Source organism: Malurus melanocephalus, unplaced genomic scaffold (assembly GCF_030028575.1).
Source record: "Malurus melanocephalus ecotype Western Australia unplaced genomic scaffold, MMel_1.1 scaffold_215, whole genome shotgun sequence".
Taxonomy (NCBI): domain Eukaryota; kingdom Metazoa; phylum Chordata; class Aves; order Passeriformes; family Maluridae; genus Malurus; species Malurus melanocephalus.
This window is the reverse complement of record NW_026623447.1, coordinates 1,014,028-1,037,629: the sequence shown is the minus strand read 5'-3', so window position 1 is coordinate 1,037,629 and position 23,602 is coordinate 1,014,028. Positions and strand designations below refer to the sequence as shown.

The 23,602-nt window shown below is 43.4% G+C and overlaps 1 protein-coding gene across 2 annotated transcripts in view; it reads right to left on the bottom strand.

The window, feature by feature from the left end:
- Positions 1-11,804: 11,804 nt before the first annotated feature.
- Positions 11,805-23,602, bottom strand: part of OGFOD3 (2-oxoglutarate and iron dependent oxygenase domain containing 3) — a 36,915-nt gene continuing 25,117 nt past the window's right edge. Inside the window, exons 9-10 of one of the 2 annotated variants that reach the window (XM_057374062.1) lie at positions 13,527-13,665; positions 11,805-13,496 (exon numbers count right to left, since the gene is read on the bottom strand). In XM_057374062.1, coding sequence (XP_057230045.1) covers positions 13,529-13,665 — 137 coding nt within the window. In that variant the 3' untranslated portion in view covers positions 11,805-13,496; positions 13,527-13,528. Of the gene's footprint in view, positions 13,666-23,602 lie in introns of both variants that reach the window. The other variant, XM_057374060.1, reaches the window with a different exon arrangement.

Sequence of the window (23,602 nt, the reverse complement as noted above, 5' to 3'; positions counted from 1 at the left end):
GTGCAATCTCCCCTCCTGCCAGCCCCTGTGAGCAGAACCAGCCCCTTGCCCCTCCCAGACACAGCCCCTGCCCTGCCTGCTGTGCTCAGAGCAAACCTGCTGGGTACAACTCACCCACAAGCACTAAACCCTCGCAGCGCAGGGTGAGGAGCCACACAGGCAGCCTTGGGCAGCAGGGATGGTGTCGTGGTTTAGAATTGTGGATGAAAGCCAGGCACCCACAACACCTGCTCACCTGCTCTCCCCCACCACCACTTGGTCTGCATCCCTCACATATTCTCACCTCTTCCTCTGGCACAACTACTGTGTGTCCTACCTTTGTTTTGATTTCTTCTTAAATATGTTTTCACAGAGGTGTAACCACCATCTCCAGTTGGCCCAGGTTTGGTCAGTGTCGTGTCCATCATCCTCAGAGCCAACAGCAATTGGCTCTGCTGGACATGGTGGAAGCCTCCAGAAGCTTCTCCCAGGAGCCATCTTTTTGCCCCCTCCCCCCACTTCCAAAAACTGGGCCAAGCAAAACCAACACAGATGGGATGTCCCTGCCCCTCTGCTCCTGTCAGGGCAAAGGAAGAAACAGAGAAGCTCACTGGCAGGAGCATAGTAGCTTAGAGCTAAAAAAAAACCAAAAAACCATCAAAATAGCATCTCAATAACGTTTTTGTCATCTATCTCATTCTTCAGTAAATGTTTATCTCAGGAGAGCTCCAAGGTGCTTGAGACTCAGCTTGTAGAGGTTGTGTGGATAATTACTGACCCCACCCCAGGCCCTGCCTTCACAATGAGCATTCCCRTTGCTCACCAARGATGGAATCTCCAGCCTGTGTTGARCTGGAGCAGGAAGATCATGGATCAAACGTGGCTGTTTAGGTTCTGTGTCCGGTGGAAATGTGCTTGGTTTCACCACGTTGCTGTCTTTGCTGTTCTTACTTTAACGTTTTATTATTCTTTCTCTGTCCCTGTGTGTTCTTTCCCTTTTTTGTGTCACATTTCCTCCTCTGCAATAAGCTGAAGCCTCTTCCAGGGACTCTGCTTCCACCCTGGCTTTTGCTCCAGAGCTRAAACCACCTCCCACCACATTTGGTGATACCCCAGTGAGAGTTCCAAGGCTTGGGGGACATTTCTTCCCTCTYGGATTTCAGAGCTGTTTCAGGTTGCCCACAGAGAAGGAAAAAGCCATTATCGATTTCCACAATCAATGAGAAATTGGGCATGTTCCTGCAAGTGTGGACCTATGAGCAAATCCTTCAGTTCCATTAGAGGAGTTACGTCTGCACAGTCTGGAGGATGATTTAACAACATTTTCCTTTGCTGGTGCTCCACCTTCCACCTCCTCTCTCCCCTCACCGAGCCTGGTACATCTGCTTTTGCAATTTTGTAATTTGAAAGGATTAAGTCATTTTATTTTATAGGGTTGAGGGTTGTGGGTTTTTTTCCCAATCAAGACAAAGTAATTATTTCTTGTCCTGATCAGGTTCCTGCCCCACCCCCAGGCAGCTGAACTGATAAAACTCATGGGCATGAAAAGGAGTGCACCTGAAACGTCTTCAAATCAGTTTTAAAAACCATTTAAAAATTATWCAGTGCACTTGAGCTTGTTATTTTTTAACAGATCAGTCGAACTCAGGGCAGTTAACGGCCACATTCATAATCCCAACAACTTTTACCTGCTGCARCTGGGAAAACKTTTRTGTTYTCAGAGGGTTTGGGCTTTGCCTTCTGCTTTCTCCTTTCTGGGTGTGAATAAGGCTGTGGCTTCCCCCTCTGGAGATGCCCATTAATCCCCCAGAGAGGCTCTGTGAAGCCTCSAGGCAGAATAACCATGAGGAACCTTTCCATCCCTTTCACAGCACCCTGAAAACAGAGCACTGCAGCTCCAACCCACACTCATCAACTTCAGGATGGATTTGAGCCCAGAAGGACATTTGGGGACTGAGCAGGGGAGATCAGCTTTGCTCACAGGGCCTGGGAACCTCTGGGGGCTTTTTCCTGTTTGGTTTTCAATTATTTGACTCACACTTGATGGACTCCATCTCCCAGCACAKTAACAGCTGGAGGGTTACAAGGCTGCAGTTGGTGATGAATGGAGAATAATTACTCTCTGAGCTCATTATRACTGCTCAGTTATTGAACAATTTGGGAAGGCATGCAGGAGGAATACTTGCTTAATTAAGAGCTCGTTTAATCACTGCTAAAGTTAGCCTTCCAAAGCAGTGCTCACCTTCCCCAGATCTGGAAACCTTTGCCATGGCTTTGGTCCTCGTTCCCTCCCAGCTCTGTCCCTCCCACATTTGGCTCCAGGTACATTAAGATCTCTCTGAAGCTGCCTTCAGCCTCCAGCAAGGTGTTTAACTAAGAAACAACTCCCCTGGAGCTGCTCAGGTACTTTTGAGACCAAACTCTTGTCTAATGGAAAAAAACTGACATATACAGCAAATCTGAGTGTTTAACGGGGGCTGGGCAGTGCCAACAGCAGAAAATCTTTTGAGCCCCTTTATGTTTTCTGAGCTGCTGCAGGTCCAACACATTTGCTGGGCACATGTTTGTTCTGTTTGAGGGGTTTGATAATTTAAGGTTTAGAAAGCAGAATTACACCCATGGGATGCTCTCTTGAGCCTGGACTGACTTCCAGGAGCTATRGGGAGTCTTCAGGGCAGTACTTGAGACAAAAAGGTGTTTCCAGCTTACTGTCATGTCTGCACTGCTGCCCAAAGAATGTCAGGTGTCTGTGTGTGAATTCAGGCAGGCTTGTAACTGAAAAGGTTATCATTGAGGACTTTTGGGAAGAGTTTCGAAGGATATTCTTAAATGGGAGGCAGCATTTCACTCAAGATGAGTACAACTTCATTTTAAACAATGAGTTAGTAGGTTTAATTTTTTTTTTTTTTTTGCTCTGGACTTTTTGTTTAGGTGTTTTTATAGTTTTTTCTAGGTTATTTTAATATGTGATATTCTTCATGCACAGTCAGTTGGGTGCAGATACTGCTGCCCATGGGATGTGGCCATCAGCTGGCACATCCTAATGAAAAAGGGACCCTTCTCTCCCAGCATGAAATCAGTGGCCAATGTTCAGRAAGGAGAGAAAAGCAAAAGCAAAGCCCTGAAACCCTTACTGCCCACAGGCAGATTTATCTCCTTTGCACTTCCAARGTGACAAATGGCTCAAAGCCTCCCAGAGGCCGTGGCTCCTCTGATCCTGTCTGTAGCAGGAAGGAAGGGTCTGTTCTGAACCTCATCATTCCCAACACACTTCAGAACAAACTCAACTCATTTTTTTCTGCAAGGGAGAAGACATTAGAACAAGCCAGATCTTGTATCTCTGGCAACACACCAGACTTTTACAAAGGCATCCTTGAACTTCTTCTATTGTGCTTTCAGTTCAAATGCTGCAAAAAAAAAAGGGAATTAATTTTTAAACAGGTTTTTCAGAGCAAACTCTGCAAGGTAAATGCTGCGGACCAGAAGAGTCATCAAAGCAGGTTGACTTTAAAACCTGACAACCTTGGCAGCCTCCTTGCAGCAGMGCAGAGCCACGTCAGTTCTGCTGTTACCCATGGCTACAGAATTGCTGAATGAAATGAAATGGAATCCAAACCTGTCGAGAGTTGTGAGTCTCACACAGGCAGGACAAACGACCTGGAATGAGAACTCCTGGAGTACTCCACCAGCTCCTCAAYTGAATATTTTGTCAAACTGGTCTAAGTTAACAGAGCTCACACATTCTGAGTCTGGGCTGCTGAGGAGATGAGGAAAGTCCTGGTGGGCTCTCTCTGATTTTAAATATTCCCTTTTTTTAAACAAGAGGACAATGCACAAGGCAGATCTCCAAGAGATCCTGTAATTTCAAGTAGAGAAGTATTATGGGATAGTCTCTCACTGCCCCAAAGGGGAAAAAAATCAAGCTAAAGTATGAGCTAGAATCAGTCTTCAGTCAGCAAATTTCTTCTAAATTAATAAGGCAGAGCAGCTCTTTAGCAAAATGATTAAACAATACYTCAATAAAGAGCTGCCTTACACCAGGTAAGGCACTTCCCCTGGACATGTCCCAGGTTTCAGTGCAAGGAGCCCTCTGAGGCAGCCAACACTGCCTCTGCTCCCCTACATTTGCTGCTGGGTTTTGGAGATCCTGTGCTGGCAGGAGGATGCCAGGAACGCTGTCAGGATCCTTTCTGCCCACTAAGTGTCCCTGCCAAAGCATCCTCCCATGGCACACCAGGGCAGGGCTCTGCTTTTCCACCAGCCTCCTTTCTTTACCCAAGAATTCTCACAAAGTCACAGCTACAGAGTCCTGTCAGCTGAGGATGGCTGGAGAAGTGCTGTAGAGCAATCTCAGCCCTCAGTTTGAGGTGAGATTCCCAAACAGCCATTTCAGCCTCTGCCTGCGAAGGGATCCCACTCTCTGCTGAAGCTCCTGGGTCACAGTTTCTTTTCCCTTTCCCTTTCCTTTTCCCTTCCCTTGTATCCATGTGATTTCCATCCCTATCCAGTCATTTGGGATGGCAGACCTTGCCATTCAGCACAGCCTSACCCTCATGGAGCATTTTCTCCTTCCCAGCACCTCTTCTGCAGCAGGAGGTCTCTCCCTTCCCATCACCTGCAGTGTGCTGCCGAGCCCCACAAAGACCCCAAATGTCCTCTCCCAGTCCCCCCACAGGGACTTTTCTTCTACCACGACCCCAGATGTGCCATCCCCCTCCCCTTCTCACTGCCTTTTGCACTTGGAGGCAGAGCAAACACCCCTCATCAGCCCCAGAGCTCCTCCTGGGGTGTCCCCACTGCCCACCTCCTATGGGACACGAGGGTTTTCTTGGCTGGAGAGGGTGCTCTCAGAATTCTTGTGAGCACCAGCTTTACTGCCTGTTCCCAGCATAAACTGGACAAATGGATGGAGTCCTGGCCCAAGGATAAACACCATCTGCCATGTTTGGAGTAGCTGTGTCCAGGGCAGCTGAGCTGACACCCTGGGAGCTCCTGGGGGACACAGGGGGGGCTGCAGGCTGGTGGCACCTCCAGGGGGATTGGTGGCACCTCCAGGGGGATTGGTGTCACCTCCAGGGGGATTGGTGGCACCTCCAGGGGGGCTGGTGGCACCTCCAGGGGGGCTAGTGGCACCTCCAGGGGGATTGGTGGCACCTCCGGGGGGCTGGTGGCATCTCCCCTTGCTCTTAGACATGAATAGGCCCAGGCCATAAGGAGCAGAAAGACTACAAAAAGCTCAAGGATCCCAATAACCATCTGAAAGTTATTTTGCAGAAATACAGAGGGTTTGTGGCACCTGAGGCACCTGCACAAGTTGTGGCTCAGCCCGAGCCCAGCCCAGAGGGAGCTCCCAGTTCCAAAACACCAATGTTGCAAAATGTTCCGTTTTATGGAGTTTTCATATTTCAGATTAGTTTCAGCTTTTTAGCTGTTTGGGAATGATAAATCCTCATGTGGTTAGGAAGCATTCTTGGCTATTATCTCTAAAAAGAACTTCAATATTTACAGTCAGGCTAGTACTTAGGAAGGAAACTGAGATTAGATAAGCTCATTAAGCCAGGCATTCTTTTCACACCTCTTCCCAATGAAATAATAATTTTTCAATTTCAAGGCTGTTAATTTAGAGACAGATTTTACTGGTCACACAGATGCAAAYCTGAACCCCTGGCATGCTCCATGACTGAAGCTGGCTCAGATGTACACAGGCTGTCCTTCCCTTCCAGGGCCTTGGACACAACTGGAAAATYTGTGTCTCCTAAATGATCCAGCCTGGTGCAGCTGGACTACTCAAAATGCATTCTGCAAGCAGGTGTTGCTATTGGAGAATTAAAAGCTTGTTCATTTAAAAGATTTGGAATATCCTTTGTCTCCTCCATAGTACAAACAAGCCCTCAGCAGCTCGTAGGAGGAAGCTGTGGATGTCCAGAGCAGGCAGGGACTGAATCTTCCCCCAGCTCCATGTCCATCCACAGCCAGAAGGAAATGAAACCAAAGATCACCAGCCCTGCTCAGCTGGGCAGGGGACAGCAGGCAATGACATCTGCTTTTTAAATTAATTGATCCACTGAATCACAATTTCATTATAAACAAGGTTTTAAGGCTCAGAGATTTCTCTTTTTTTATTCTGTAATATAGTCTAACAAGAGGCTGTTGCTATGTCTAATGACCTTGTGGTGTTTGTAAATTAAACACAGAAACCTTAGGAGTGCACCACAATTACAGAGTTAAACACACCTCCCGTTCCAGGGGAGCTGGGCCATCAAATATCTTCACTTCTGCCTTGCCCAGACCCTGCAAATCACAAACCTGGCCTGACCAGAGGACAGAATCATTAATTTAGACCTGAACATCTCAGAAATAGCTCCCTGTACAACTCAGCCATGAAAAGGTTTTTGATTACTGCCCTTTTGTGCATGCTTTATGGCTCAAGTATTTCATTTAAGGAGGATGATTAGGAAGAGGACAAGTTTTAGCAGCCTGCTCCAAAGCCTAAGTAAAAAATTAGCAACGGAGTCAAAACGTGTTGAACTTGTACTGAAAGTGATAATTCTTGCAGCACGATGGAATTCACTGACTCACAGCCATCTGGAGGTACTAAAGGAATTAGAAAACAAAGTCAAGAGGTCTCAAATTCCAGTTGTTGAGAGGAAAAGGCTCAGAGGCAGCAGGCAGTCAGCTGAAAGGGGAAGGCTTCAAGGCACTGCTAAATGTGATGTGAGTRAGCATCTTCATCACCTCCTGAGCTGTGAGTGTGCATCTTCATCACCTCCTGAGCATCTTCAYCACCTCCTGAGCATCTTCATCACCTCCTGAGCTGTGCTGGCACTGCCCAAGGTGAGAGAGCCCTCCTGAGAAACCCATGGGCACTCATCCTGCGCTGGTGCTGAGGCACAGAAAGGAGACTTTTCCTGCACCTGATCTGAATGGATCCCSATCTCCATCAAAATGTGAACCTAGAAACGGAAAATGAGCAGGGAGAGGATTGGATTTCCAGATACTGGGCAAGCTTGTAAGAGCAGAGTACAACCTCARTGGAGAGTAGGTGCCTATTCCCTACACCCCCACTAAAACGCCCACTAAAGTATTATTAAATCAACAAAACTTTGTTTTTTCTTACAGTTCCAAAACCCACAAATTTTTCAAACCCTTTTTCTTTTTCCCAAAGGGAAACTTTCTGTACACATCTGTATATTTATGAATTCAGTTTTAATTTCTTCTTGGATTATTTCTTATTTACAGGACTAAATTCTGCCTAGTGCCAGAAAAGGTGCAACAGACATGAGCTACACATGGAGAATACCATCTCTTAAAAAATGTCAATTTTATATTCAAGATAAATGCAGAAGAAAGTGTAATTCATCACTTTTTAAATAGGTAACATCATAACCTATTTTAGCATATTCACTGTTCATTATAAATTCAAACAGAGGATGGACAATTATTAATTCAAACAGAGGATGGATAAATAGCTGAAGAAAACAGTAATCAAGAGGACCAATTGAAAATTTTATAAAAGACTTCAACAGCAAAAGCTTTGCTGTCTGAAATCTCTCAGTTTCCAGTTGTCTGATCTTCTAATGAAACGATAAAGCAGAGTGAGGAGAAGGAGAAAATGTCAGTTCAAATTGACACGGACACGTCAGTGTGGGAGAAATCTCCTGTAGCTGCTCTCTGCCTAACACCATCTTAAATTTAACTTACCCCTCTGCTTGGCTGACTTCAGTMGGATTGCTTTTTTCCTCCTAGTCAGAGTTTATTTTGATCAAATTCATCCCCGTGGAAAGGAATGACTCACAAATTAATTCCTATTTTCCTTTAAAATAGAGGAACAAAGAAAACACACATTTATGGCCCACAGTAAAACAGAAACAATCCAAGTGCAAGATCACTTCTCTCATTTCTTTTGTGTTGAGAAGTGCAGGGACTAAATGGGTTTAGAGTGAGTTCGTGGTATTTCACAGCAGCTTTTWAAGTTGTGAATCACCTGGTAAAATGTAAAAGGTGGCCTCCTTTTCACGAGGTTATTCAGTGAAGCACAATTAAAGCCCCATTASGCAGGGAGGACTCCCAGAACACGTCTCCTCTTCATAACATAAATCAGAAATAAACACATTTGCCTGCAAGAGGGAATGGAAGAAACCACCACCCAGAGCCAAGACAAGCGGAATGACTCCATCAGGACCTGCCTTTGTTTATTCCCGMAAGATTTAATGGTCTGGCTGGCAAGTTAATATGCTGAGGAGGTCACCTCCAAGGTAGGAATCCACCCAGAAACCTTCCCCTGGCAGGGAAAGGTTCTCTCAAAAGAAAACAGCACCATTTTTTTCTGTTGAGTCAGCAGCAAAGTGTCCAGGCATCTACATAAACAGCTTGAAATAATTGTATAAACTGAGGAACAAGAAAGAGAGAAATCCTCAAGGTGTCTGTCCAGCAAAACCCTGCCTCAGGAACCCAACTGGTGCTTTTTTCTGGGGGTTGGTGGTGTGGTTTGTTTATAAAAGCATAGGAAGAGAATCCATGTCTAAAATGAGCTTTTTTGAGCACTGGAGGCCTCTTACAAGAAATTCCCAGAAACATGTAACATGAATGCTCCAGATCTCAGCTTCTTTCTAGAAAYAGAATATTTCCTTCATAAAAGTGAAGGTTTCAGTGCAGCCCCTTATAAAAATGAATGTGACCTGGCAGCTCATGGATTCACCCAGTCCTGGTCCTTTGAATAGTCTCAGGATTATCTGGCAAYCCAGGTATTTTGATGGCTTTCCTTTGTTTAGATGCAATTAAATGTTACAAAAAATAAAGGAGATGGTAATTCCAGGCTGCTTTATTGATTCCACAATCAGAACTATTCAAGCAAGGCGTTTCTTGTTGTGATCCCAAGGTCTGACCTGCTCTCTCAAGTGTTTGTTTCAAAATTCCCCACTCATTGTCCGGGAGGTATCAGGAAAAACAAGAATGCTTAAAAGCAGGCAACACTGATCACTACCTTGTCATTATTTCAGCTTTACAGGAGAGCAGGCAAACTGGAAATAAATCTCTCTGAAATAAAGGGTTTTGGTCCAAACACAGATAATGCCTCTATCAGAAGAAAAATAAAGAGTATTTAGACAAGAAACGAATGCTGAAGAATGAAAAATCTCAAAAATGGAGTTAAAAATTTTTCAGAAGGATTAATACCCCACATGGGCTAAAAGAATCCAAGTAAAAAGGCAGCTCCTCTGCAGTGCTAGCAAGGCAGACAATGAATAAATAACTCACTGAGCTTCTATCCCCTGGTCAGGATTGCTACAGGTCAAGGCTGAGGTGAGAGATGAAATAAGGCATTTGAGGGAGATGATGGACACACTCAAAGATGTGCACTTGGGAAATGGGACAGTTATTTCCTTTCCACAGTTCATCCTGAAAATCTTTAGTACAAAGTCACCTGCACTCACAGAAGATAAAAAATGGCCACACAGATACTTTGGGGATAAATGAACAAATAAAAGAGAGCTGATTGAAGCAAATGATGTAAAATGAGTTTTCAGCTTCCTCCAAATGCTCACAAGAGCTAAAGTGTGTGCTAGAGCCACCTGTGGTCCAGAGAGGAAATAACTCTTCTGCTGCTCCGAGTGACTCAATAAGGAAAGACTGGAGTTGGGATTTTTTTTTCTTTTTTTTCACTTGGAGAGGGGCGATTGGTTGTATTTATTCCTCCCCACTCAAAGAGCCTTGACCTCCAGCAGCATTTCCTGGTTTTAGARAACTGAGACAAGACAAAAATATTGCAGAAATTGAGCAGGTTAGAGAACCATTCACCTGCAAACCCTGAGCAAGGACATCTGGATGCACAAGGAACCTGAAGAACTCTCATGTTAAAAACAACTTCATTTACCGGGGAAAGGAAAGCTATAAAGGAGAAATTCAATACTAAGAAATGCAACTGAAAAAACAAACCCAGATTTCCCTGTCAGCACAGATATCATCAATGCCATTCCAGCCACGTTTATTTTAATGTGCACATTATTATGAGCTACAGCCTCACAAAGCACCTGGCTGAGATGCTGATCTTAAAAGTAAGACATGAAGGCAAATTTCTGCTGTAAATCCATATTTAAATCTTTTTGTAAATAGGGTATCCTTGTAAACACTTCTGGACTTGAAATTCATTAAGACGGAGCATGGAATATTTTGGGTGTATTAGACTTATTCAGGAAAATCTCCCATAAATGTACCTCCCCAACCTTCAGCTGACTCACAGGGAATGCAAAGCCATCATGATTCCACAACTGCTTACACAATGAAAATGTTATACATGAGCAATGCCAAGAAGTCCCCCTAGAGTTCCTAGAATCACAGGGGATAAAAAATTAAAATTTAATGCACACTACAGAACTGAAAGGTAGGTGTACACTAAAAATCTAATCTGACCACATACCTGGCAATTTTTCAGAAGTTCTTGATATTCCACAGAACATTTGAATGGAAATAGAGTTTAAAAAGTAGTAAMACTTCACAGGAATCCTTGGGAGGCTTCACTCAATCTCATTGTAGAGAGTCCAATCTGTCTTGCTCTCCTGCTGCATTTTCTGTTTTACTCTGGGACTACTCACAGTGGCAGCCTTTTCCTTTCCTTACAATTTCATTTAAAAACWCAAACCAGCATTCCCAGATTCTTGTAACAAATCTGCTTTCAGATGCAAAGCTGTAATTTTAACATCGGGACTGGACCCCAATTTACACTGCACAAGCACTGACCTTTCTTCACTTTGTTTTAAGCACAAGGGCTCTTTACAAAGGTCCTCACACCACTGGGACACATCAAGGTACATTYTGTCATCACCACGTGTTTAATTAACAGCACTTGTCTGCAGCAGCTTGGCACCAGATTTCTGCTACTTGAACCAATCCTGCCCTTGGAGTAATCAGAATTCTAAGAATCAGTTCCCAGTAGCAACAGGCAGCTGAGCCTCAAAAAGGACAAAAATTAAAGTATTTCAAATTCAGRATTATATGTCATTAGCTGGAAAGAGACCCTCAATAGACAGTTATTCAGGAATATTTAAGTGGCCTAAAATATATTAAGCCAAGTTTGTTTCTCATGATCAGTAAATTCTCCAACTTCCCTCTGCCCCAGGAACATCAGCCTGCTGCAATTACTGCTTTCTGCTGGAGGCTTCGTTCAGAAACTTTCACATTGCACTTCACTTCCTCATTTGCCATTTAAATTCTCTATAGATCCAGGCATTGCTTTTAGCAGTCTGCATATTGAAGCTTTAAATGGAAGAATCTCAGTGGCACTAAAACATCCATTGAATTATTGAGCTTCTTTCCAAAGAACAGCTCTCCTACCATGTACAGTGTACAATTCTCCAATAAATAAAGGTGACAGGTTTGGTCATCGTATTGATCAGATTACTGTGGCTTAAAGACTCCAACAGAGAAATACCAGCTTGATTTTAGTTGTGAATGTTCATTAGTTCCCAGCAGGAGATATTACAATACACAGSATCTTCAAAAGATGAAAATGCAAGAGGAGATGAGCTGTGATTTCCCCCATGGTCTGAGATGATTTTGTTGAGCAGGATTTGATAGAGAGAAGCTCCCCAAGTGACACTTCCCTTTAGTGCCACTCACAGATGGTGTGACAGACAGGAGTAACCAGCAAACACAGGTCCATTCATGTTCAGACTCCACACTTCTATCAGGTGTTTTTGGGGAAAATGCCCTACATTTAAAACTCAGGGTAATGCCTGGAACCAAGCTCAGGCCAGTAAGGCAGTTGCTGGTGAACCTGGTCTGCCTTCACACAGACTTAAAACTGGGGTGTAATGCAAATTCCTTGGAAAAAAACAGGCTTTAAGACAAGTATTTCAATATGAAACCCAGATGACTTTATTATTTCCTTGCATCCAACCATTTTAACAATTCTGCCTTTTAATACAGACAAGGAAGCCCTTTTCAGGKTTGAGAACAATGAAATGACATTACAGAGGACTAATTACAGAGTGTGTCCAATGAGAGCCATCCCAAGTCCAAGTGTCCTCTCACATATTCCTCTTTATATTGATCTTCACTGTAATTCCCTCCAATATTTACTATTTCCATAAAAAGGTACATTACAGAGTCAAAACTGTATGCATAAAATTTAAAAATAAATCAAAGCACACTCCCAGATTTTCAGTATTTCACAGAAATTATACATCCAACTAATAAACCAGATCAACATGGCTGCTTCAGAATTTCATTGAGAAAAAAAATCAGTCAAAAAATTTTCCTACCATTTATTTATCAATTTCCTGACCCATAAAAATCTTTCATTGCAGTAAAAACCCACAGTAGCTGGCAAGATTATGCATGCGTTTGTTACTTTATCTGTACTGCAATGCACACAGCTCCTCTTGAAGTCCCTGCAATTTAATATTCAGGAACAGTGGCCCTAGAGGAGATGAGCAGACTTTTTTAACAGAAAAAAGTCTTCATATTAAACTGGGAAAGAGAAGTCTAAAAATAGCTATTGAGAGACTCCCTGGATATTGAATCAGTAGTAATTAAATAAAAGAAAGCTCAAGTAAGTCCCAGAATCCAAAGGTGTATGGCCCACTGATCCCCATGCTCAGGAAAATCCATCCTCTCAACAGAAGGTGTGTTCTAGAGAATAACACTCACCTTGCTCAGTTAACTTGGGTCAGACTTTCGACATCACATTAGTAACTGAAGAGACTAAAGAATYAAACAGTAACAGCAACTTGGGGAGTCACCAAGGCATGGCCAGAAAGATTATTTGTATCTTTCAAACGGGAAGAATTTTTAAAGAATTGTAAAAAAATGAAGAGCCCAGTTTCTCTTCTCTGTAGAGCTCACTCTTCGTTGTAGCCTGTCCCTTTGGCACATGAGGACAAACCATTTTCAGAATGCATCAAATTTAAGATGGTCCTTAAGCCAYCATTGGCAGTGTTTATGGAGGACATGTGAAAACAAAGTGTGTGACAGTGTGTTGGCACAGCTGGGCAATTCCAACCGCAGGTGAGGTGACAGGAGATGGTGTCTCCCTTTCTTCTCGCCTTCCACTGGAGCTCCTGTGCCGTGTGGGTCCCCGATGCCGTGCCCAGGGCTCAGCCCAGTCCCCAATGCCGTGCCCAGGGCTCAGCCCAGTCCCCAATGCCAGGCCCAGGGCTCAGGCCAGTCCCCAATGCCAGGCCCAGGGCTCAGGCCAGCAGAGGGTCCCCAGTGCCGTGCCCAGGGCTCAGCCCAGCAGAGGGTCCCTGATGCCGTGCCCAGGGCTCAGCCCAGCAGAGGGTCCCCAATGCCAGGCCCAGGGCTCAGGCCAGCAGAGGGTCCCCAATGCCAGGCCCAGGGCTCAGGCCAGTCCCCAATGCCAGGCCCAGGGCTCAGGCCAGCAGAGGGTCCCCAGTGCCGTGCCCAGGGCTCAGCCCAGCAGAGGGTCCCTGATGCCGTGCCCAGGGCTCAGCCCAGCAGAGGGTCCCCAATGCCAGGCCCAGGGCTCAGGACAGCAGAGGGTCCCCGATGCCGTGCCCAGGGCTCAGCCCAGTCCCCAATGCCCTGCCCAGGCTCAGGCCAGCAGAGGGTCCCCGATGCCGTGCTCTGGGTCGCAGGTGAAGGAGATGGTGATGGCAAAGCGAGTGCCCCACTGAACCTTTTCCACCCAATGGAGGTTCTCTGATCCAGAGGTGAAAAATGACACCCGGCCTGTAAAGACAAAGGTTTCACCAGTGAAGGGACCTGACCACTCAGTGCAGCTCTCCCCACACAGCTGAGCTKCTGCCTGGCTCCAGCTGCTCCCCAGTGACCACAGACAGACTGCTACGAGCTAACCCTGCACTCTGACAGCTTTTTACTGCTTAAAACATACATTAATCCTTTGTGCACAAAGATGGAGATGTAATTCCACTGTAGTTTGTTTATAAAAGGCAGGAGGAAGCCAAGAACATCGAAGCCACTTCTTAGCTACCTCAATGAAAAACAAAAAAGCACAGCTCTAGTGACTGTCAGCAAAGTGTGCTGGTTTCCTCCCTGCTCCCTTTCTAGTCTGGGCTCTAATTTTAGACCAAAGAAGGTGGAACCACTACAGAAGTGGCAAAAAGCTTTTCAGTGACAAAACCTCAGCAGGTTTACAAGCAGCTGTGGCAGCTTATCAGCATTGTACCAAGTGTCTGCTGTTTTGTGCCTGTTCTGATCACTCGCTGCTCAGGCAGGTTACCAGGTCATGGATCAGCCATGTACAATCCCCTGTCCTCAGAAAGAGCCACCCCATGGAAGCATTGCCTTGGCAGGTGTTTTACAGATGCAAATGCTTGCTGCTATGCTCACTGCTGCCCAACCCTGACCATCACCACCCTGCCCCAGGCTCTTTGGGCCTCAAGGGGCCTCATGTGAAATGCAGAGATTTTGATGATGACAGCAGAGGGACACTGCCATCCCACTTGCTGGACAGCAGAATGGAGCCCTCTGCACTGGCACATGATTGAACTGCTCTGAGAATGTACAGGTTTGATGTTCAGCAAGTAACTCTGAACTGATGTGGCTCCACACGACTGCTCAAGCTCTCCTGAAGAAGCCAAAAATGTTTGCCTGCACAGCTCCTTTATCCCATATGATGTGTTTTTCCTACCCAGGCTTTTCCTGTTCAAATTAAAGTTTGCCTAAAGTCTGCACAACACCACCATGAACTATTCCAACCCTTACCCCACCTCCACTGCAGAAATGGGCAGCAGGCACATTTCCAGGCTGGGTTTCTCTGCTAAAAGGGATCCCAAGGACCCAGAATAACTTTGCTTGCACACTCCTCAGCAGCACACATGGGGGATTKGGACAAAACTAGACTGGGGCTGGGTTTACCTTCTAATCCCTGAGTCCCTTTCATGTTCAGCTGCAGCTCACATCTAATCCTTGTGCACTTCAGAGCCATTCATAATTGCCAAGCACCATCTCATCCCCTTCTCTGCCTGGGGCTGCACATCAATAATGGATAAAGTTATACACATGTGAAGAAGAGATCCACTTGTGTGCACAGCTCATTTCCACCTCRGTGTCCTGCTTTTCTGGATGAAAGGCTAAGTGAAGGCAACATGCTGCTGTCCTACCATGATGCAGTGAACAGTGCTGCCTCCAAGGATTTCATACTAAATCCCCATGGCATCATTTTTTTTTTTTTCATTTTAAATCACATTTCAATGTCATTAAAGTACTTCATTATCAATCCTTCACCTACTCACCCAAAGCTTTGCCTTAAACTGACTTTCAAGCTGTTTTGTTTGATCTCTGACTAGAAGTTGTAGTAATTCAGTTAGACAAAATTCAGTGTGTTGTTTAAGCCACTTAAATGGAATGTTTTTGGCTATACTGAATGTCATTTAAGTTCTTTCTTTAATAAATATGTCTTCATATATATGRTATCATCTGCTCCCACATCCATCAACTGGGGTCTCTGGGTAACTAAACAAGGCTATAGTCAGTCTTCAAAGATGCTTTTTGCTCACTTGGGAAGAATTYCTTTAAAACTTACTTCCTTTGCAAAATTTTTGAAGCAAAAGCACACTGTTGGCATGGTACATTATGTTTATCAKTATAAATGTTCAAAAAGAGGGCAGRGAATGTTAATTCCCATCTGACAAAACCTTCAAGGGATATATGGCAACATCCTTATCCAGATAATGGTCACTGGCAGTGACCAAGGCCAGGGAACTACTAACAATCTCTTACAGGAAGCAAGACCTTAATTGTATTCGAGGTAGCCASTTATTTTTCTGATTTCTTGAAGATCCATTTTTGCACTGATCCCCAAGAATCATTATTTAAGAAGACATGCAAGTGCCAGTCACAAGATCCACTGCTATCAAGTTTATGTGATCCCAACTTTGATGAAGCAACACTGTTATTTTAAGGAATATTCAACAARCAGCAAAAGCAACAGACCTTTCACTATGCGGCAATTATGTAGCATTTAATAACTCAAACAAAACCAATGGAGGAATAAATATATAAAAYATGAGCCTTTTATTTTCCCTGCTTTTAATTTCCCAGGTTTAATTCAGAACTGCCCCTTAGCAATGAATTTTTTTYAGATTTACTCAGAAAATATAATCACCACAAGCAGCAGCATACASGGGGGAAAGATCTGTGCCTCCAGCTATATCACAGAAAAAGTCACTATTCCCAGAAGGTTTGCTCTCAGGAAATTTTATCCCTGTTGAATTTTAACATTCAGCTGCACTTCCAGAAACGAGCTGCCTTCAATTTGCTACCTAACCTCTGTCCTGAGAGGCAATACAGACTGGAGGGAAATACAAAGGAAAGAATTTTCAGTGACATCYACATTCTTGACAGGTAACAAAACCATTTGCTCAGTCATTTGTTTCCTTGTCTCTAAAATGAAAGTCATTCTGACCTATTCTAACAAGGTTTCTGWGAAAATTAATTAGCAAGCATTATTACAATACTTTGCAGTTAACACATGCTCTGACTTACAAGTATTATGAAAAAATAGTATCTTCACTTGTTCTTATTCTGGCAAGAGAAAAGTTAGTAGAGCACACCATCTTAAATTATAACAAGATGTTCAGACTATATAAAATCATTTTGAGAATCATAAAAAAATTAACAGATCACAATTTTGTAAGAAAAAATACATTATTATTATATCTCTACTACTATACATTTGTTGCATAACAGGTTGGAAGAGCCCTTGGGAAGTTACYTGGTCCAATTCCCTTTCTCAAATCAAAGCAAATTTCTAAATTACATCCAACCCCTGAGTCTCACCAGGGTGCCCAGGGCTGTATCAGGACCCCATCATGGGCACCTACAAGTGCAGCATTCAGACATTTCCCAGGGATTCCTCAGATGTGTTTTACTGCTCCTGTGTTTCCTATTCTTGATTTTTGAACGGGGGCATGGAGTAGATGATGTCCAGGGGCTCTTTCCAGTTATTTCCAGTTATTTCCAGAATAACCCCAGTTATTTCCAGAATAACCCCAGTTATTTCCAGAATAACCCCAGTTATTCTGATTACACATGAAACAGGCCATCCACATCAGTATCAGTTTTGGCAATCACTTCTATTTGCAGCTTGCCTGTTTTGTCACTGACTCTAAGTCCCTTCATACTCCCATCCTTCACATGGTATTCCCCCTTCTGCTTTCTTGGCAGCACCTTTCTGGCTCTTCCAGCTTAATTCACTGCCAAATTTCCTGGGAAACTCCTTGGGTAATGAGAATTTCAAGGAGAAAAAGCCAATTATGTGTTAGATTGTCTCGACCACAACTCAGACAAACAAGAGAATGGAAAATGTGCCCTCATCTCCTCCCTGGGTGCTGACACCAGGGCAGGGATGCAAAGGCTGGCAATGGAAAGGGTTTCATCACCACCCCCTGTCCATGGCTTCTGCTCAGGAGAAAATGAAGCCACTCTCTGTCCACTTAAAGGGAAGCAGGAACAGTTTATTTGGCACCAGAGATCTATTCAATATCTTTCATCTCATGCACTGACAGCTTCGACTGCCTGCCTAACATTTATCAGCTCTGAATGTTACTCAGGAAAGAAGGAAAAGCTGCATCTCATCTGCTGAATGRCACCCAGACAGAAGCACTGCCAGAGAAACTGCACAGCAGTTGTGTTCTCATCCTTGTCATCTGTTTAGGATTAATCACAAATTCATTCTCATGTAGACTGTCCAAGAAAATCCATCMTATCATTAGGCAAATAAACTGATAATAATGTTTTCTGTGATCACACAATGAAACTTAACAGATATTCAATTACTTATAAAAAAATATTGAATGGGGAGAATTTAAGCAAGTCCTTTCAGCAAACCCCACAAAAGGAATGTGGAATGACAGTATCTGCAAGTGTCCTGGTCTGGGGTGAAGAGAGCACCCCAGAAGAGAGGGCGCAAGCTTCTCTGAACAATTTTGCTACATACATGTCAAGCACAGAAGAATAAAAAAACCCATAGCCTAAAAATAAAACCCCAAGCAAAAAAAAAACCTACCTGCAATGAGTGTCAAGGCCTAGTTACAAACTTGTCCCAAATTTAGTTACCAGACAGAAATTACTTGCTGTTATAAATAAAATCACTGATTTACAAAGTGAAGTCTCCCACAGCCAGCTTGTAATTTGTAGTATTAACAATACTCTCAAAACAGTAGTTGCTTTCACTGTAAATTCAGAAGGGCCTGGAAAAATCCCAAATTACACTTTTTAAAGAAAATGAATGAACTTACTCATTTCCTGCTAAAAGTACATGAATATTTTTAGACATCAACAGAATCCCTGCCTGCTTCTCTCCCACCAGCACAGCTGCTTGCTCAAAATCACAGCAGTTTCCACTCTGTCTGAAGGTGTGACAATCCTGGGGAGTATTCAGAAGTGAAAACTGCATAACTGTTCTCTCCACATCACTTATGAGTCTCCCCAAGGCCTTCTGGCTCCCTCTCTTCTCCCTACAGAGAAGGACAGGGACATTTCCCAGCTCTGCCTGCCAGATCTCCCCTCCAGTCCTCAGCCTCACCCAACCAGCACTGCCAGGTCTGCTCTGCTCTCCTCCTCACAGCAGCTGCACAAGGGCTCAAAATTGGACTTCTACAGAAAGTTCTCACTGAGAATGAAGTGTTGCAACTTCAATCACATCAAACAACCTCAGGATCATCTATTTGATTCTTCCTGACCTTGCCAAACATGGCATGACCAGTAGACCCATGGTCCAATCACATGGAYGCCCAAGTTCTGGGTTTTGGGCTTCTGATAGAGAAGGAATTGATCCTCACATTTAGTAAATCACTGAAGCACAAGCACAAGGGCAACYTCTGCTGCTCACTTATTCAGTAAATGGCCTTTAAACAAAGGGGCTTCATCAGAGCATGTGACATTCACACTCACACAGCTTAGAAGCCAAGAATTTAACTCTCCCTACTGAACCACACAGCTGAACCTGCAGTTACTGTATTTTTTTTAACTTCATCTGTTATATTACCTGAATTTCATGAGRTAATAACTCATGGAAGCTGACTCTMCACTGCTGCCTTCATCCTTGCTGCACATTGAGCAGTTTCAACTCAAACTCAGGAAATATTGGCCTGCACATGCATTACAGAAAGTCYTGTGCATGCAGCAGTGAGCAGCACAAACAGGACATGCTACACGTGGTTATTTATAACCAAGTCTCTCAGGCCAGGGGAAAGCCTTAGAGGCCAATTCTCAGCACTGACAGTGCTTCACAATGCTCCCTGGAATACTCCAACACAACACAGCTCCCCTCTTYCCCCAGCATTCCTGAATCCTTTCAGTGTTCCAGGCAGTGTGAGGTGACCACTGCTACTCTCAGTAACAGCTACCTCAACAAGGCAGTGAATTTATCAGAACTAACTTACAGAAATACCATGTTAGGTGCAGGTCTGACCTGCACTCCAGGTACCTATTGTTTTATGGGCCCAATTAAAACAGTGTTTTATTTAACACCATCATTAATCTATCACCAAACACCATTAGAACACAAAACCTGCCTGGAAGACAGATATTCTTCCACCTATAACAAAACAAAAAGCAATTTCCACAGAGAAAGAAGAMGCTATTTTCTATGTGTTTTTTAAATGACTGCAACAGGTCCCCCTTTTCCCACCACTTCTSTTTGCAATCACCTCAGCAGACCCTGGCACAGCTTGTGATGAGTTTTGCAGGACAGTTAAGAATTGCTGTCCTCCCCATGGCTGGTTTGTACTGCAGTTGATAATGCTGCCTCCATTCACCACGACTGAGCTTCTTCTGTGGATTTTTAAAAAAATTATTCTCATCTTTCAGCTGATCCTGATTTAACTTCAAGATGTGCTCCAGTTTTACTGATTGGAGCAAAACTGGAGCTAGGATTGGCAGATGATTATCACGATCTAGACTGAATCTGGATGATGTGGATTGAAYACAGAGAAAGATGAGGCTATCTCCATGGGGGGAGAGGGGGAATATCCACTATTCCAGGATACAAGATTACTAAATATGTCCTTTAAACACATTTTTCCCACCTTTTGTTAATGCTGCTGTGGGACTCTTGAACTTGGAAATCTTACTTTTCATGTCACTGCACTTTCTGTCACTATGCTGCATTTCCTCAGCTTTTAGTAGTGAATTCTTCCAACCTGTTCCTTTAAACAGCCCATAAGAATAGATCAGATTCCTATCACTTAGCTTGGAATACTGCACCAATTCTCATGAYTACAGGAGWGAGASTCAGGTGATATTGAACCATAAAGCYACAYTCATCRCAGTGAATGTGCCCACAGACCCCTGAGGGCCATTCCTGCACAATGAGAAAGCCTCCTGTGCATCCTAAAATGTCTGATTTTCCCTACTTGAGCAGAAAAGCTGATGGCTCAGGCTTTGAGCATACCCTGTTTTCCATCCTAAATGGAGAATAATCMAAGTTCTCAAATATCTTATACCTCCAAATCAAATATTTTACACTTTCAGAAACACACAATTCTGAGAGCTGTGAGTATGACAAGTTTGATATTAAAGGAAGAGTCACATTTCACTGTCCAATGTACAGAATTCATTTTGCCCCACTGATTATTTTCTTCCAGAAACACACAGAAGTGATTGTGACTTTTCCTTCTACCTTTGTATAATAAATGACTTGTGTGAAGAAYAAATTCCCTTGCAAGTTGAAAATAAATGCAGCAAAGCTGACCTTCAAACCAAAAAATGAACATGCAAATAAGGAACACTGGACCAGTACTGAGATTTCATTCTAACAGCAGAGTTTCATCTACACTTTATGATCAAGTGAAGTCTGTGACCTGTCTAATATTGACAGACACCAAGGTCACACAAGGCTCTGCAAAACTGTGAAACCTTAAATATGAAATTTTAAAACATGAAACTTTAACCACAGACAAATTTAGCAGCGGCAGAAAATATACCAATTTTGTGACYGAGAAAGGAGTGCCTTGATGTCTGCCATTTATTCTTAATCCTCCTGTATCTGTTGTAGATTACTAAAACATGTCTTGGACCAGCAAAAAGAGTTAATGTTGAAAGGGTTTCATTTTGAAGAACCTAATTCAAAATGTTGCTCTTTTTCTTGCAATCTCTCAAACACAGCCAACCATGGTGCAGAGGGTGGAAAACGATCCCAGTACGACAAATTTGGAAACAGAATTKCCATATATTTAAAAGGAACAGATAYTGCTTTAGATCTGTTTGTCACAAAAAAAAAGCTTTCTTTTCAAAGTGTTATTTCCCTTGGCACAAAGAATTCTCTTCCTCATGGTACAGTGAGTTTCTTGCAGCTTACAGACATCCTGACTGAAGTCAAAAGGCACATATATACTTCTGAAACCCATCAGGGCACAAGAAAGATGTGTTCCTTTGTGCCATATTCAGTTATAAATTAGCCAAAGATCTGTACATTTGAACTGATGCTGACTTGTTCATTTCTGTTAAAAAWGAAATAATCTCTAGAGCCTCAAGGTTAATAAATTGTTATTCCTYCTTAAAGCTAATGTTTGCTAACAACCAAACCAGGGGATGTTAAAGACCATCCTACAAATCAGACAGTCTTTCACTCAAATATGTGAGAGCCAGGATTTACAAACTTCTTAAGTAATCCACAAGTGATATACACTGAGGGAGTGATAAGCACGGGACTTTAGGCTCCACTCCCAGCAGAACAGCTCTCCCTGTGCCCAGCAGCCTGGCTGACACTGATCCTCACCATAAAGTGCTGCAAACACATCTTTAGCAGCAGTGGGACTCACCCAGGCAGCACTTTCAAACACAGGACATCCTACAATGCTTTATTTTTAATTGCTTTTCCTTTTATTTCCAATTACTGCTTTTCTGCTCTGCTGCATCACTAACAATGYCTTTTTGTTTCCCACTGACACCTGAACAAACTGCTGCTCACAGAAAAAGAACCCTGCTCATTTTGGCACACAGCAAAATGCAGGCTAAATGTGGGACCACCCAAGTGCCAGGTTTTAGGACTGCAGTGGCATTAGCAATACAGAGAAGGTGAAACAGCTGTCAAACACTAAAACTGAGCAGTGATTATGACAGCCATCACTAAAAAAGCCTGGATCTGCTAGATGAGAAGCATGAAAGCTTATCAACACATGGTTTTAAAAATTGAGTTGGAGTGACGAGAAACACAAAGGATCAAAAGAAGAGTGAAACAAAATAAACAAACAAAAGCCAAAAAGACAGAAGGAAAGAAAAAAAAACACTGCAGAGGAACATTCTGAACATGAAAAATGCATCAGCTTGTACCAGCAACAGAAAACACCCCCAGGTCATTCTGTTAGAAAAAAATATTCAGTACTTCATCAGCTTCCTTTTCTTCCCCCAAAAAGCCATCAAGATCAAAGACCTTGCAGCAGAAACCCTGAAAATTAACTGATGGGGCTGAATGGAAACAATTTCACAGTTACAGACTTTTGGAAATTAAGTCAGGGGCATGATGCACACTACAGCCAGGCTGAGTGCCCCTGCACTGAGGAGACAGCTCTCCTCACCTAACTACAATTCAGCTATGATTTCTACAGCTATAAAGACCTGGTAATCTTAGAATTGCATCTAGAAACGAAATAGTTTAATGTGTTACCTTTCAAAATATTGGCAGCAGCATTTTGCAAAAGATGATGCTTTCAGTTTAGGGTTTATTTCCAATAGTAAAAGCCAAAATAATCAAACATCCAGTTCTTGATAGCAAACCCAGAGTGCAGGTAGTCTCAGAGTTTATCTAAACCACCATCACTGCAGATGAGTGGATGAGGGGATCACTATGAGCCATAAGTCAAAAAAMACCCATCCACTTTGCAGGCAGCASKAGTCCAAAGTCAGTTTTGCTTGGGGTAACACCTGCCAGCAGACAATTACTGAGACTCTTTAAATGAGTAAATTTCCATCTTTTCTGTCTTGAAAATAAAAAGACAGAACACAGTACGAATATAAAGTTGTCCTTTTTTTTTTTCTCCTGCAGAAGCACAGCTAATCTTGCATTATGGGAGGTAACAATGCTGGAAGCTCAGCATTCACCTGCCAGACAGATGAGCTGAGGCTGAGCTCCTCTCTAGGCAGCCCCAGAGTAATTCTAGTTTCAAATTATCCACATATTAGAAGAAGTCAAACCAGCCTCAAAGGCTTTTTATTTATACCTGACAACCATCAGAAGATTCATCCCTGTCAGACCTCCTGGGAGCAGGGTCAGACTTACACCTAGGAAATCACTGYTCATCACATTCCAGCAGGTCAGCAGAGCTGTGGCAATCACTCATCTTCACACCCAGCCCTCGGCCATTACAGGGCATTAAACCCCACCTTGAGTAGCAAAGGAATTTCAGGCAGTCTAAAATAAACTGCTTTAATTTGGATTTGCTGCAGTCAGAGTTAGCTCTGCTCTGGCTGCACAGTGACCTGCTAAGTTGTCAGAACTGGCCACTGTTCTATAGCTTTCAAGGAAGTCACTGATTGTGGCAACACCAGATATTACAATGTGGGTATATTTTAACCTATTTTAATCTTTTTATGTCATCAATATGAACGCAGAATGCTACATTATCCCATGTTATTCCTACTGACACAAAACAATCCCACAGCACCTGCCAGCCCACCCAGACAATAAAAGGCACAACTTGCC